The following is a 13523-nucleotide window of genomic DNA, read 5'->3' as shown; positions in this document are numbered from 1 at the left end:
GTAAGGCGCAGGATGAAGAGAGCGATGGACTTCATGATCACATTGGGATGGATACAGTTGCATTTCCTATTAGGCTTCAAGCGTCTAATGTGCATCTATTCAATGGCGTCCATTTTACTATATGATAAATAGAGGGATTTGCTTCTCGGCACAGATTGATTTCGGGAATTCATTCAAATGGTACATATTGACATGCTTGTGCCGTGTTACAGCAGCACATACTACAACTCAATGTGCTACTCATGCTTGCTTTCTGGCTTTCCGTGTCTTGTCGTGGTTGGAACAAAATTGTGACTTCTGGCTTCGCTCTGGGCATGTCAACTCCATCAAGAATCGGAGAACCAGTACACTTATTTATCTTATATACATTCATCCAAAAATAATGGCCTATACAATCTTGTGGGGGAGTTTACAACTCCTCGTCAGCCTCAGGCTTAGACCTAATAAAGTCAGGCTTGGTGATAACATCATTATCCGCATCCTTAATTCTATCCCAGAACTTGGCGGCGTTCTTGGGATCATCCGCAAACAAGGTATCAATGACCTGCTTCTTGGGTGTCTCACCCATCCACTTGAACAGCGAAATATCTCTAAACTCATCAGACCTAAAGATCTCCAGCATCTCAATGGGCTCATCTCCAATGTTCTCAACAAAGTGTCCCATGTTCTTGGGAACAATACCAACATCACCGGGGACGTAGTCAAAGGTTCGTGCGTTACCCTCAGAAGCAAAGATTGTCACGCGGGCGCGTCCCTTGATGAAGAATGACCATTCATCGGCAGAGGGATGCCAGTGCATCTCGCGAATGGCACCGGGCTCGATGATAGCGTGGGCTGCAGCCACGGTCTTAGAGATGGGGAAGTTCTTGGAGTCGGTGATGCGGACTTGGCCACCGCTTGTCTTGAGAGGCTCTTGGTCGAGCATGCGGTGGGTGAAGTTGTACTTGGACTTCTTGGCCTTCTTGCCCTTGGGAGCTTCATCCTTGATGGGGCCGGGGTTACGGCCTTTGAAGATGTACTTCTCGCTTTCGGGAAGACGAGCAAAAACCTCAGGATCCAAGTCAAAGTTCTTGGCGATTACTGACTTTGGCGTATGAGCTGCCCTTGTTAGCTACGTGTATCTTTAGAATCGCGTGATAACGTACCGAGCCAATCTGTGAGAACAAAGGTCGATTCCTCGGAAAAGTGACCATTGTCAAAGATGAGGAGGAATTCCGTGCCATTGGGGCTCAGACCCTGCAGGGAGTGAGGAACTCCGCTGGGGAAGTACTGCAGATTGTTAGATAACGATCAGCGAAGAACCAGCTTACTTACCCATAAATCACCCTTCTTCAAGTCATCGATGAAGTTTCCGCCTTCGTAGTCAAGAGCCGTAACTCGGACTTCTCCGTCCAGCACGTAGGCCCACTCGGCCTCCTGATGCCAGTGAAGTTCGCGATAAACGCCTTCACCAAGACGCATATTCACGCCCGCAAGCTCAACACTCGTTGGCAGCTCACGGATGGTGGTCTGACGGGTCCAGCCGCCCTCCTATTCTCAAATTAGCCAAAAGTTCTGCACATCTCATCGATCTGCACGCACCTCAATGCGAATATGCGAGTCCGCAAAACTCCAGCGCATGTTGGCCAGATTTCCGTGATCCGTGCTAGGTGGTCTAACGAGATCAGGATTCTGACGCGAGCGCGCCTCATTCCACGGTCCCAAAACAGAAGCTCCGAGGCCGTTGCGCCAGGGCAGAGGATCAAGCTCGTCGCCGACAGAGTCGACGGGCTTATCAATCGGGTCTCTGTGACCCGGCGTGAACGGCACTTTCTCGCCGCCCGTCACACCGCGATAGTTGGGTGGTAGTCCCAGACCTTTGAGGAGCCTCTGGCGAGGACTGTCCTCTACGGGGACGCCCGCGCAGATGTCCAAAAGGGCTGCGAGATAGGCAAGATGAGGGAGATGCATATTTGCGGGGCTGTCACAGACAGGTTACAATTGACTTGTGGGAAGAACAAAATGAGTGCTAATTTGGGCAAGATGAATATCTGGTTGACATTGATGAACGATGAATGGGGGGCACCAATTCCTCAATCGTCACTCACGTTAAGTAGCTTCTCAAAGTTGAGGGTAAACAATGCCAAGATTCAGCGCCAAACGAAGTTCATGACGCCGAGAAAGCGATCACCGGCGGATCACCGAGTTACGTCTAGTTAGGTATGCAATCCCGTCTGGGGTAACAGCGCATGATGGTGATGACTGCCGTTTGTCAACGCGGGGATCGGTTATCCGGCACATAGCCCCCTCCAAGTCAAACAAGTAACCCCCCCTGCCTACGTGGTATTACAGGGCAGTTCTCGATATGTGTGGACGCGGCGTAACACAGAGCAAATGCAAAAGAGCTCTCAGGGCGTTGCGAGCGCTTGCAGGCTTCGGCGTAGCCTGTTAGGGTATGATCACCTCGAGCCGTATACTCAACGTGGTAAAAAGGAGGGGAAGGAAAGATGGTGTGTAGAGATGACGCCTTGATAGCGTGCATCAAAAGAAGAATCCGGGATGTGGGGTACGTTATAAGCCGGAGATAAAACTAGACCCGGGATTTGGCGAGATTTCCCCGCTTATGCCAAGAATAGGTAGGTAGTGCACGATCGGGAGCGAGTAAGCCAAGCCTATCTCTTAAGGGCGGAGCTAAGCTTGGCTTTGTTTGAAACCTTGTCTTTAGCTCGGTGAAGACGCGGAGTCTGGGGGAGGAGACCAGGCCAGGTCCTGTTTCGTTGATCTTTTTTGCTTGGCTGGTGCTTCGACTTTAATCGTAAATTACACCTTGGCAATTTTCGTTTATTTATGCCCCTCTTCTAACCGACGTTACAAAGAAACGCATATCTCGAACCACTTTCACATCATCATCCCAACGCACTCACACAGCAGCAATCTCACTACCAATGTCTCAACCATACGGCGCAATCATCAACGGTGAGAGCAGAGCCGAAAACGGCATCTCCGCACAGAGCGATGAGACGCAGGCTCTGCTCGCTCCCAAACCAGGATCTAGATCTTGGTTGCGCAAGAGATTAGGTTCTGATGTCCGCCGAGATTGGGCTGATGTTATGCTTCTTGCGTGCTACATCATAACAGGCATTCTCGACAGTGCTTCCATATCAACATGGGGTGCCTTCGTATCTATGCAGACCGGTAAATCCTTCCCATTGCTTCAATCTGATCTGATCTGATCTGACGTCTGTAGGAAATACTGTTTATCTTGGTCTTGGACCTACAGCTGGGACTAATCGCTGGAAAAAGTCCGGATCATCAATTCTGGCTTTCTGTATCGGTTCATTCTTTTTTAGTCGTCTGCACAGGGTGTTTACACCTACGCCTAGACGGAAATGGGTGTTTTGCTTGTCCTTTGGCATCCAGACAGCTTTCATCGTTGCAGCTGCTTGTATCGTTACCTGGGGACCGAAAGGTGCAGGTCCAGATGATACGCCCTGGTACGTCATTGTGCCAATAGCTCTCGTGGCGTTTCAAAGCTGCGGACAAGCTGTTGCGAGTCGTGCACTCAAGTTCAACGCTTTGACTAGTGTTGTTCTCACGAGCATCTACTGCGACTTGTTCTCCGACGCGGAACTGTTTGAGAGCATTTTTGTCAATGCGGAGAGAAACAGGCGTGTTGCAGCACCAGTCCTGCTCCTCATCGGCGCTATAATTGGAGGACTCATTGCGAAGAGCGAGCTGGGGACTTCTGGTGCGCTGTGGGTAGCCGCTGCGCTCAAGATCACTGTCATGTTTGGTTGGGCTGCGTGGCCTGCAGAAGAGGGGTCTTGAGCGAGTTATCGGTCCTACTTGTCTGATTCGACGATCGCTATTTGACAGGGTCCTATCTTTAGAATCTAGACCTTTTAGCATTGCACCAGAGCACTTTAGGAAGCTCTGAAATTACAAAGCTGATGCACGCTATACGCCACGTTATGACTCGTGATATATACGCCTCTTTATTGGCATCCTAGTCATGCAGGCTTTCATCCCATGTGCAAATCCAGCCCCTGGGTTCCGTTTCAAGCGAAGTTGTATCAATGCAACTTCCACCACTGATCTTCACCCCCGGACTTGATTAGACGTCGATCTTGGTACCCCCATCATCATGTGGTCAGCGGACATGTTTGTCCCCCCTTGCACGCAACCCTCCCAATCCCGGCTAAGCGACTCCGGCAGAAGCCCAAGGTCAGCTTACTGGCTGCTAACACCGCCGTGTAAGCAACCTATGTGATACCTCGAGTCGAACTCAATTGAATTGATTTGTTCTCGGATTGAATGGATATCTGTCGGTGTTCGGTATCGAGGCACATCCTTCTGTCGATGATTCCTGCATGGGGATATACGCCCGTAAGACAGAGTGTCGCATTTATATACGTGCCCAATCCGCGATGCAGTGGTGATGAGGGGAGGGTGTACGGCGAATGGTCACCGGTAGAGGGGCTTGATGTGATGCCCTCTGAAGGTTCACGTCTGTCAGTGTAACTTACACATGACGACTAGTTGATCCTGAGGATAGAGCTGCCTCGATTCGGTAGCTTCAGATAGATAGACTTATTTTTAGCGTATGGCTATATTAATCCGCAAAACGTCAGCTCTGGACTCGATTTTCCAGACTCAAAATCACATTTTTACTGAATATTCTGCCATCTTGACCACACCAGTATGAAACTGCTCGACAAAGCCAAGTCAGACGTTCGCAACGATGTCACTTGGAATCGGGCGGCTCGACTAGGAGTCAAGGGAGCTAAAGCTTTGCCATCCGGAACCGTCCAGTACCTTAGCGATAAGGTGCCCATTGTCGGATGGTTGCCGAAGTACAATCCACGATGGATTGTTAATGATCTCATTGCTGGACTTACCCTTGGTCTCATGTTGATTCCTCAGGGTCTGTCCTATGCAAAGATTGCAGACATCCCCGTTGAGTATGGGTTGATGTCTAGTTGGCTTCCAGCTGTCATCTACGCCTTTATGGGATCTACTAAGGGTGAGTTACCTACGATCGCTTCTAGCATGAAATCTGTGTTTAACGATGGCTAGATGTCTCAACTGGTCCAACTTCACTTATCGGTCTCCTCACTTCCGAAAACGTGCACGCCCTCCAAGATCGATGGACTCCATCCGAGATCGCTTCCGCAACAGCCTTCATGATGGGAGTCTACGGCCTCATCCTTGGCTTTCTCAAACTCGGTTTCCTCCTCGAATTTATATCTCTCCCTGTTCTTAGCGGTTTCATCACTGCAATCGCTATCACCATCATCCTTAACCAGATGGATTCACTGCTTGGTGAAGACAACGTCCGTGATGGTGCAGCAAAGCAAATCCACGATATCTTCAATGAGCTTCCCAATGCCAATGGCTGGGCATGTCTCATTGGCTTCACTGGAATCTTGTTCCTCACTATTCTTGAGAAGTCTGGAAAGAGATGGAGCAAGGACAACAAAGTCATCTGGCTTCTCTCCACAACAAGAGCATTCTTGACTTTGGTGCTCTTCACTGGCGTCAGTTACGCTGTCAACAAGAACCGAGACCCAGATAACTTCCTTTTCGAAGTCGTCAAGGTTCAGTCCAAGGGTCAACAAGCCCCAACTATGCCCAAGGCCGACCTCATCCCTGAAGTAGCTGCGCGCAGTATTGCCGTCTTCATTGGTTCTGCTGTTGAACACTTGGCTATTGCACGAGCATTTGCTGTCAAGAACCACTACACCTCTGACCAGAGTCAAGAGCTTTGCTACCTCGGTGTCACCAACTTCTTCAACAGTTTCTTCCACGCTATGGGCGTTGGTGGTGCCATGTCTCGAACAGCTGTCAACTCATCGTGTAACGTCAAGTCACCCCTCTCTGGTGTCGTGACCATGGCTGTTGTCCTTGTCTGTGTCTACGAGCTTGTCGGAACTCTTTACTGGATCCCAAAAGCGACACTAGCAGCCATCATTATCACTGCTGTCTGGGGTCTCATCTCACCTCCTTCGACCTTCTATCGCTATTGGAAGACCTCCTTGGCAGACTTTGTCGCTTCTATGCTTGCACTCTGGGTCACCCTCTTCCACTCCAGTGAAGTCGGCATTGGATGCGCCGTTGGCTTTAACATCGTCTACATCCTGCTCCGCCAGGTCTTTACCAAGCTTTCGTCGACTGGAGCTGACGTTGAGTCCAGCCCGAGGTCGAACTGGCCTGGAAGCAACCATCTCTCATCAACCCATATCCCAGAAGACGCCAGGATCTTCACCTTCAACGAGTCCCTTATCTTCCCCAATGCCTTCGCCAACACCTCCAAGGTACTTGATGAGATCCAAACCTTCCATGCAGCCTTCTATAACGGCAGCCATGGACCTGAGACAGAGCGCAACTGGTCTGTTGTCGGAGAGAAGAGAGTCGCCCGTCTTCGCAAACAAGCCAACATCAGTGATCCGTCATCACTTCCGGGCATCGGTCTCGTTGTCTTGGACTTCTCCCGCGTCAACATGCTGGACACAACTGCCGTCACATACCTCAAGAATCTGGTCAAAAACATCAAGAGCTACGGTGGAGAAGAGACTGAGGTCAGGTTCGCTAACATGAACGCTGTTTGCCGTGAGCGCGTTAGTCGTGCGAAGTGGCGCATCATTGAAGTTGGCTCTGATGATGAGTTTGATGGTAATACTGATGCTATCTACCTTTACTGGGATGCGCAGGCTGCAGTGTCAGCACCGAGGAGAAGAGGTTCTGTGCTGAGTGATGATAAGGGCCATACCATGCATGAAGAGAAGGTTGAGGCTTGAGTTTATGAATCTGTATTACGTAACGATTGGGAAGTTTCATGAATCGGCGTTGGACATTTCCTTTATCATCTTTTAGTACAATACCATTCTTTCGCTGATGCCTCGCTCAATAACTCACTAGACACGTGATATTGGGCTTATCTGCTGCATACGTAGGTCATTCAGCATAAACGTGTAAGCAAGGTAGTCACCCGTACAGCAGTAAATGTCGTCTTACCATGGTGTTCGGTGGCGCCATAGAATGTCGCTCGGCCCTGTGAGGCCGCTCTGATTATGGCCTATCATCAATTAGCCAACCACATTGTGTACTCACTAGAAGCGATAGATTGTTGCCAGAATATGAAGACAAGGTCATTTAGCCACGTGGGAGGAGGCTCTCCCGTTAAGACCTGACCTAAAGATTGTGAGTATCGTTGTGACACATCAACTTTTACAAGACATGTTCCTTTGTACGATTGCCCCCGTCATGTCGCAATTGCAACGAAAGACTTGATGACTCTTTACTACGCTACTGACTGTCTGATGCTTGAACGGCTCATCGGCGTCTTATCTTCCAAGCATCGTGTATCCCGAGTCGATCGCAACGATGAAGTTGTATCGTCACTTTCAATACGAGTGCGAGTGGAATCCATCAGGCTACACGTGCTTTGGTTCAATGATGAATACGAGCACTGAATGGATAGTCCGTATTGAAGCGGAGATCGGTGCTGCAAGTTCATGGCGCAGGGATTGCTTTATCCTGAGTGCCGAGATCTCTTCAATGCAACGTCATGACTTCTGCTGTGGCATATTGAGCCGCTTTAGAACCTGCTAAACCCGGACCATCCGCTTCAAACGTAATAATCCTCGCCCATTCATTTACCACGATATTTGTTGCAATCTGCAGTGATTCGAAGGTTTGGGGTGGCTTCTGACGTCAGAAACCTCCAAACCTTGTTGGACCCTTTGATCCGGCCATCATCATCTGATAGCTTCCATCCCCAATCATCTGATGAATACGAGAGCGCTTCAATACGATCGCTCGGGACTCAATGCCCCGCCAACCAATTAAAACACGTGCAGCCCCTCCATTTCTTTCGAACACGATCATTTTGGGGAGGATTATGCTGCATTCGGTTAGTCACACTCAGCTGATTATCCTGGCGCAATCTCTAGACTTCTCTTCTTGAGCGTTGCGGACCGATCCGTTACATCCACATACCGTTTGAGGGATCAGAACATGGATGGGAAGATGCTGCGGGGAAGGCTTATGGTTTTTGAACACGAAGTTTATGATCGGATGGCTCGGTCTTCGGATGGGCAGACACAGTGAGAACACATATAAAGAGGAAGATGTGCACCTCGTTCTTATTTTGCTCCATCATCTACAACATCCTATTCATTGATCAATAATATTCTAATACAGCAATATCATTCACCATGCAGCTGACCAACCTCTTCTACCTCGCCGCAGCTCTGACTTCTGTCTCAGCCACCACTGGTCCGCCCACCTCCTCCATCTTCCTCTCACTATCCCCATCTAACACACTACAGTCTCCTACGACCCAGGCTACGGTGAATCCGGCCGCGCCCTCACTGCCGTCGCTTGTTCCGACGGCAAAAACGGTCTCATCACAAAATACAAGTGGAAGACTCAAGGCCAAATTCCCAAGTTCCCTTACATCGGCGGTGCGCAAGCCGTCGCGGGCTGGAACTCTCCCAACTGCGGTACTTGCTGGAAGCTCACCTACAAGGGAAAGAGCATTAATGTTCTCGCCATTGATCATACCGATGCGGGATTCAACATTTCGCCTGCTGCGATGAATGCGCTTACGAATAATCAGGCTGTTAAGCTTGGAAGGGTTGATGCGACTGCTACTCAGGTTGCTATTAAAAACTGTGGTCTTAAATAAGCACTGGGACTGATATTAACGATCTGTTTGTGTGGATCTATGACGATTGGTTGTGTAACGAGTTTTGATTTAATGATAATTCTACGACGACTTATGCTGCTATGTTCTATTCTATTCGCTCAAGTGCTCTCATTCACTGCCGTGGAACCTTGGCTATGACCTCAGCGGCAATAGAAAGCGTTTGGCTTGATAAAACTGCTTCTTTGCATAAACTTGACAACGCTGTGAAAATCATCTATGACGTGTTACTGACCATCGTAATAGAGTTTGGGCCAAACAACAGCTGCCAGTATTTATGCAGTATCTTATAGCGCAAGAAGCTTTCATCTTTTCAGCTTGACATGCCAATGTGACGCTGTGCAACAAGTTTATCAGCTTTGAGGCTTATGCGCTTTGATATATGTCCTCGAAGTATAGGCTCTTCGCGTGTTTCATGTGGATGTCATGCATATAAACACGTCAGAACAAAAGAAAAATGACCACGTCATTTCCAGTAGTCTAATGAGACTCCAGAGCGAAAAGCGATGAGCTGTAATAATCTTAGGTTAATTTCATCAACTATGGGCAAATTTGATGCTATGGGTGTAATAAGATAGTTTGTTTCGTCGTCTTAAACAAATGGCTCATAAACAGCCTCAGTTGCAATGACGCGAGGTTTCATTGGATGCATCATAAGAACGGTCAGCCTTGCATGTTTGAAACAGGTGATCCCTTGACTGTTATGTAATGTTGAATATTAGGTTGCAACGTGAAGCACCTGGTTTGGCTCGTATGGAGATGTTGAGACGCATGAGTCTATGACATGAGATCAACTCGAACACGGCAGTTGATATTTCCGAACAGTCGCTCAACAATCTTCAGCTCTATCCGGCTTTATTACACTATGATATCATACTTTCAAAATGTTCACCTAATACTAAGGTCGCAGCCCAGGAGTGCTGTTCCTTCACTGTAAAGCCATCTCACACCGAATATTTATGCATCCTCCCTGACAGCCATGATATTGCCAAGCCACATCCTTAGCTGAGACCGTTTCTTCTCATTGAACATCGGCTACATCGGACGAGATACTGCCACGTCAGGAAGCTGACATACAGAGCCATCACCTGAAACAACCAATAACCTCACCCCAATGACGTGTTGTTCATCCAACTACCGTCCATGCACTAATGAAAATATGCATACACAAGTCAGCATCCCCAACCGCCACATGTCCGCGTCACATGCTGAAACACCGGGAATAACACGGTACCTGCTCCCTCCACCAAAATCTAGGGGAGATGCAAGTCACGACCCCAGGCTTGGCGTGCAGGTTTGTTTTCCGATGTTACTATGCGCGCTTCCCTCTGACCAGTCGAGGCGCTGCCCTGACTCTCGCATAATTGCTTGCAAGGCTGACACTAGCGAGATGAGGATGGGTCATGCCTTTTTTTGTCTTGTCATGCGCTGGCACGACTCACATCCTTTCGGGGAGTGTCGGTTTGATGCCGATGATAATGCGTGTTGGCTATGCGGTAGATGGAAATGATTTTGATAAAAGGAGAAGATAATGCTGGAAGATTTTGTGAAGATCTGTTGATCTTATCTGTTCTTATTTCAGTGGAAATCAGCGGTTTTCTGATATATAACATCATGCGCTTCACTACGACTATTTGCCTGCTAGGCGTTGCCCTTTTGCCTTCTCTTGCAGGTGCACAACTTGCCCCAGCACCTGATGGCTGGCCAAACTTCTGGTACAAAGGGCATGTTACCAACAAAGCTACCTTTGAGTACAACCCAACGAATGAGTTCATCTTTCCTAGTATCTTCCATGCAGGAGAATATCTAGATGATCCTCTCGGAGAATGGTATCTGTACTATGCACCACATGAAAATCCAGGTGGCATCTCGCTGGTATACTCTGATAGTCTCGAGGGGCCATGGAAGGAGTATCCCAACAACCCAGTCATCGCCAACAAGTGGGACTCATATTACTCCGTCCCTCACGTCTCAAGTCCAGATGCAAGTTGGAACTCCGATGCTGGGAGAATGTTTCTTTACTTCCACGGCGATAACACACAAACGCGCTGGGCAGAATCAAGCAACGGCGTTGACTTTCGTTACGGTGGCGTAGCAGTCAACAACCAAATGAGCGGCTCCAACACCACAGAATCAAGCTACGCCCGCGTATTTGCGCATCCCAACTCAGCGTCCAAGTACAACTACGCAATGTTCTACATGGCCAATGAAAAAGATAACAGGCGCAAGATTCGTCTCGCTGAATCTGTCGACGGTCGCAAATGGACTGTTGATTCGGACTATGTTGTTCAGCCTGGCGGGCCTGAGGGCACAGATGTCTCGGGTGCGAATTACTGGACATGGAATGGGCAGGCATATGTGATTTATCATGGTTCTTCGGGAAAGATTTACGCGAGGACTATTGATCAGACATTACGGGATGTTGGGGCTGAGCCGATTTTGCTATATCAGTCGAGAGGGAAGGGGGAGGATGTTGGCCGGGTCGCGGCGCCGGATATTGCGAGTTCCGGAGGGAACACCTACTTATTTTATGAGTCTGGAGATCGGTTGGGTGCTACCATTGCTTGGGCTAAGATGCAGAAGCAGTGAGCTCATTCTGGTGACTGGCACAGTTGAGGCCCTGTTATTTGTATGTTCCCAGTGTCACTGATGTTAATCATAGTTTTTTAATTTTGTAATCAATATTGTTTAGTTTCGTCCATCATATCCCTCATGGCCTTTCACGATCTCGATTCAAGGACTCAGACTACCCTAGGCATAGGAATGCGCTTTCACAAGCTTGCATAAAACGATCTAATGAGTTGTGCATCAGAGCTTTTCTTCTGCAGATCTTGGCGGCCCACTTCCAAAGCTCCCCTGAAGCTATTCTTAGCTCCCTCAGCTCATGGCTACGACCCAGCTACCAGGCTCACATTACCGAGACAATCCACAAAGAGGGTCTGTCTAGCTCAAGCTCTTTCTCTCTATCGTGATCACTTGCGTCATTATTCTCGTCCCTGGGTTCAAGGCGATGACTGTTCTTTGTTATGATACGCGTCTCACGTTGGGCCGCAAGTTATCCACTTCACCAGCTGTCCATCTCCAATTGGCCACAACACGCTCGCTAAACCAATCACATTCGCCACATCGATAAGCCCGTATCCATCTTCAGTTACCGCCTTTTTCTACGGCCTCCTCCAAAGGCCATCCTACGGAGCTTCACTCTCTCGACACACTCTTTTTGAAACTAACCATGGGCCTCGACGAATTCTTCACCAAAGCAGTTCGCGACAGGAAATTCCAAGCAGCAGCCCTCGAAGTGGCAAGCACATGCGCCTCTGCAGCGCCCGTCATCAAGATCGTCCAGGCTGCGAATAAGATCTCCAAGGTCGGAGACGTTATCCAACATGCCAACGACTTTCTCTCCAGCGCGTCGCAGACCATCAAGGGCGCGCAGAGTATTCTGCCGCAGATGCACATCATGGGCCAGTCGTTAGTTGATAGTACGAGATTGTTTCATCAGTTCAGTATTGTCGCTACAACGTTGGGCATGGGCGCGAATGTGATCCAGACGTATCAGGGTGTTCAAGCCTTGAACCTCATCGCGACCAAGCTCGGCGAAATTTCGACGAGTCTTGAGGCTCAGGCGGCGCTTACGGCTCAACGCGACTTTCCGCAGTATGTTTTCGATATGATTCGAGAACGATTGAGTCAAACGAGTGTCGATACCGAACGCGATCACTGGTTCTTTCTCTATCATCCCGATACCGATTGGTATCCCAAGTTCTTCCATCTCGTCGAGGAGAAACCACTGAGTCCTCGATTCTGCGGATACACCAACCAGCTCGACACCGTCTTCATGTTCATGCTCGCAGCCCGAGAGCGCATCACGAAGCGAGAAATGTCAAAAGCCCGACGAAAACAGTTCTGCCGACCAGTCCAGCTTCATCTCATCGTACCCGCCTACCAAACCATTCTCATTCCCGAGCCAATATTAATCCCCGATGAGATTGGCGACTTTGTCATCGAAGGACGGATCAACAGCAACAGACCCTTCGTATGGCTAAACCTCCCCGACGAGCAACAACACTATACCTTTGATGTCGGAATGTGGAGTCCTCCGCCACCGGGAATATGGGAAAAGACGTTAGCCTGGATGGGTCTGTCAGAAAAGCCCAAGATCTCAGATACACCACGACTTCTCGGTGTCGGAGAGAAGATTGAGATGATTGAGGATGAGAAGAGAGAGATGACTATCCAGACTATCGAGGAAGATTGCTCAATGGAAGTCGTCAAGAGAGCTGCTACCGAGTCAACTCTCGATCTGGCGGCAGTGAATAAGCATCGATCTACGCCATTGCATGAAGGTCGACGACGTCGACGATCACGAAGAACAGAATCTGTTGCATGAATTTGAGAGGATAAGAACATTTACTTTGCATTCCAAAGGCGTTTTGGGCATGGCGTTAGACGGTTGGCACAGATACAATATCAAAGCGTAAACAACACATATGGATTATGACTACTAGATTGTCAAATGATAGAGCTCAGCACAGTTTGCATAGCGAGCCAGTTACGAATAGAGAACCTTCAATTTTTGCTGACAATCAGACATCGTGCTTTTTGTCGTTATGAAATTCGATCCGCAACCTCAGCCGCGGTCAATATGTGTCTCAGCAGCATGCGCAGCAATTACAAAATTTAAGCGCCCAACACTCGATTACGCTGCGCGATTGTGCCAATCAATGCACCCTGACGTCAAAAAACGCATTGTCGTTGGACTGTAAAAGCCACGTCGGGTTCAGCTGACACCACAGCCTCATTGGGCAGACAGGGTTGAAAATGATGGCCCTCACTG

At 48.9% G+C, this 13523-nt stretch overlaps 6 protein-coding genes across 6 annotated transcripts; 5 read left to right on the top strand and 1 right to left on the bottom strand.

Moving 5' to 3' along the window:
* Positions 1 to 409: 409 nt before the first annotated feature.
* Positions 410 to 1950, bottom strand: FMAN_06660 (putative oxalate decarboxylase; the record flags this gene model as incomplete). Its single annotated transcript, XM_041826530.1, has 4 exons — positions 410 to 1098; positions 1146 to 1269; positions 1315 to 1530; positions 1582 to 1950. The coding sequence occupies 4 exons, from the start codon at positions 1948 to 1950 to the stop codon at positions 410 to 412; spliced, it is 1398 nt and encodes a 465-aa protein (XP_041677584.1).
* A 974-nt stretch (positions 1951 to 2924) lies between these two features.
* On the top strand, positions 2925 to 3807 carry FMAN_06661 (uncharacterized protein; the record flags this gene model as incomplete). The annotated part of the gene is made up of 2 exons (XM_041826529.1): positions 2925 to 3174; positions 3227 to 3807. 2 exons carry the CDS (start codon positions 2925 to 2927, stop codon positions 3805 to 3807), a joined length of 831 nt encoding a protein of 276 aa, XP_041677583.1.
* Positions 3808 to 4680: 873 nt separating this feature from the next.
* On the top strand, positions 4681 to 6776 carry FMAN_06662 (putative sulfate permease SutB; the record flags this gene model as incomplete). The annotated part of the gene is made up of 2 exons (XM_041826528.1): positions 4681 to 5002; positions 5056 to 6776. The coding sequence occupies 2 exons, from the start codon at positions 4681 to 4683 to the stop codon at positions 6774 to 6776; spliced, it is 2043 nt and encodes a 680-aa protein (XP_041677582.1).
* Positions 6777 to 8195: 1419 nt separating this feature from the next.
* FMAN_06663 (putative SnodProt1 precursor) lies at positions 8196 to 8668 on the top strand (the record flags this gene model as incomplete). Its single annotated transcript, XM_041826527.1, has 2 exons — positions 8196 to 8256; positions 8310 to 8668. 2 exons carry the CDS (start codon positions 8196 to 8198, stop codon positions 8666 to 8668), a joined length of 420 nt encoding a protein of 139 aa, XP_041677581.1.
* Positions 8669 to 10300: 1632 nt separating this feature from the next.
* FMAN_06664 (uncharacterized protein) lies at positions 10301 to 11275 on the top strand (the record flags this gene model as incomplete). Its single annotated transcript, XM_041826526.1, has 1 exon — positions 10301 to 11275. One exon carries the CDS (start codon positions 10301 to 10303, stop codon positions 11273 to 11275), a length of 975 nt encoding a protein of 324 aa, XP_041677580.1.
* A 643-nt stretch (positions 11276 to 11918) lies between these two features.
* On the top strand, positions 11919 to 13076 carry FMAN_06665 (uncharacterized protein; the record flags this gene model as incomplete). The annotated part of the gene is made up of 1 exon (XM_041826525.1): positions 11919 to 13076. One exon carries the CDS (start codon positions 11919 to 11921, stop codon positions 13074 to 13076), a length of 1158 nt encoding a protein of 385 aa, XP_041677579.1.
* Between the last annotated feature and the right edge of the window lie 447 nt (positions 13077 to 13523).

Source organism: Fusarium mangiferae (assembly GCF_900044065.1).
Source record: "Fusarium mangiferae strain MRC7560 genome assembly, contig: FMAN_scaffold002, whole genome shotgun sequence".
NCBI classification, from domain to species: Eukaryota; Fungi; Ascomycota; class Sordariomycetes; order Hypocreales; family Nectriaceae; genus Fusarium; species Fusarium mangiferae.
Note: the sequence above shows the minus strand (reverse complement) of the source record. Positions and strands in the feature narration are given on the sequence as shown.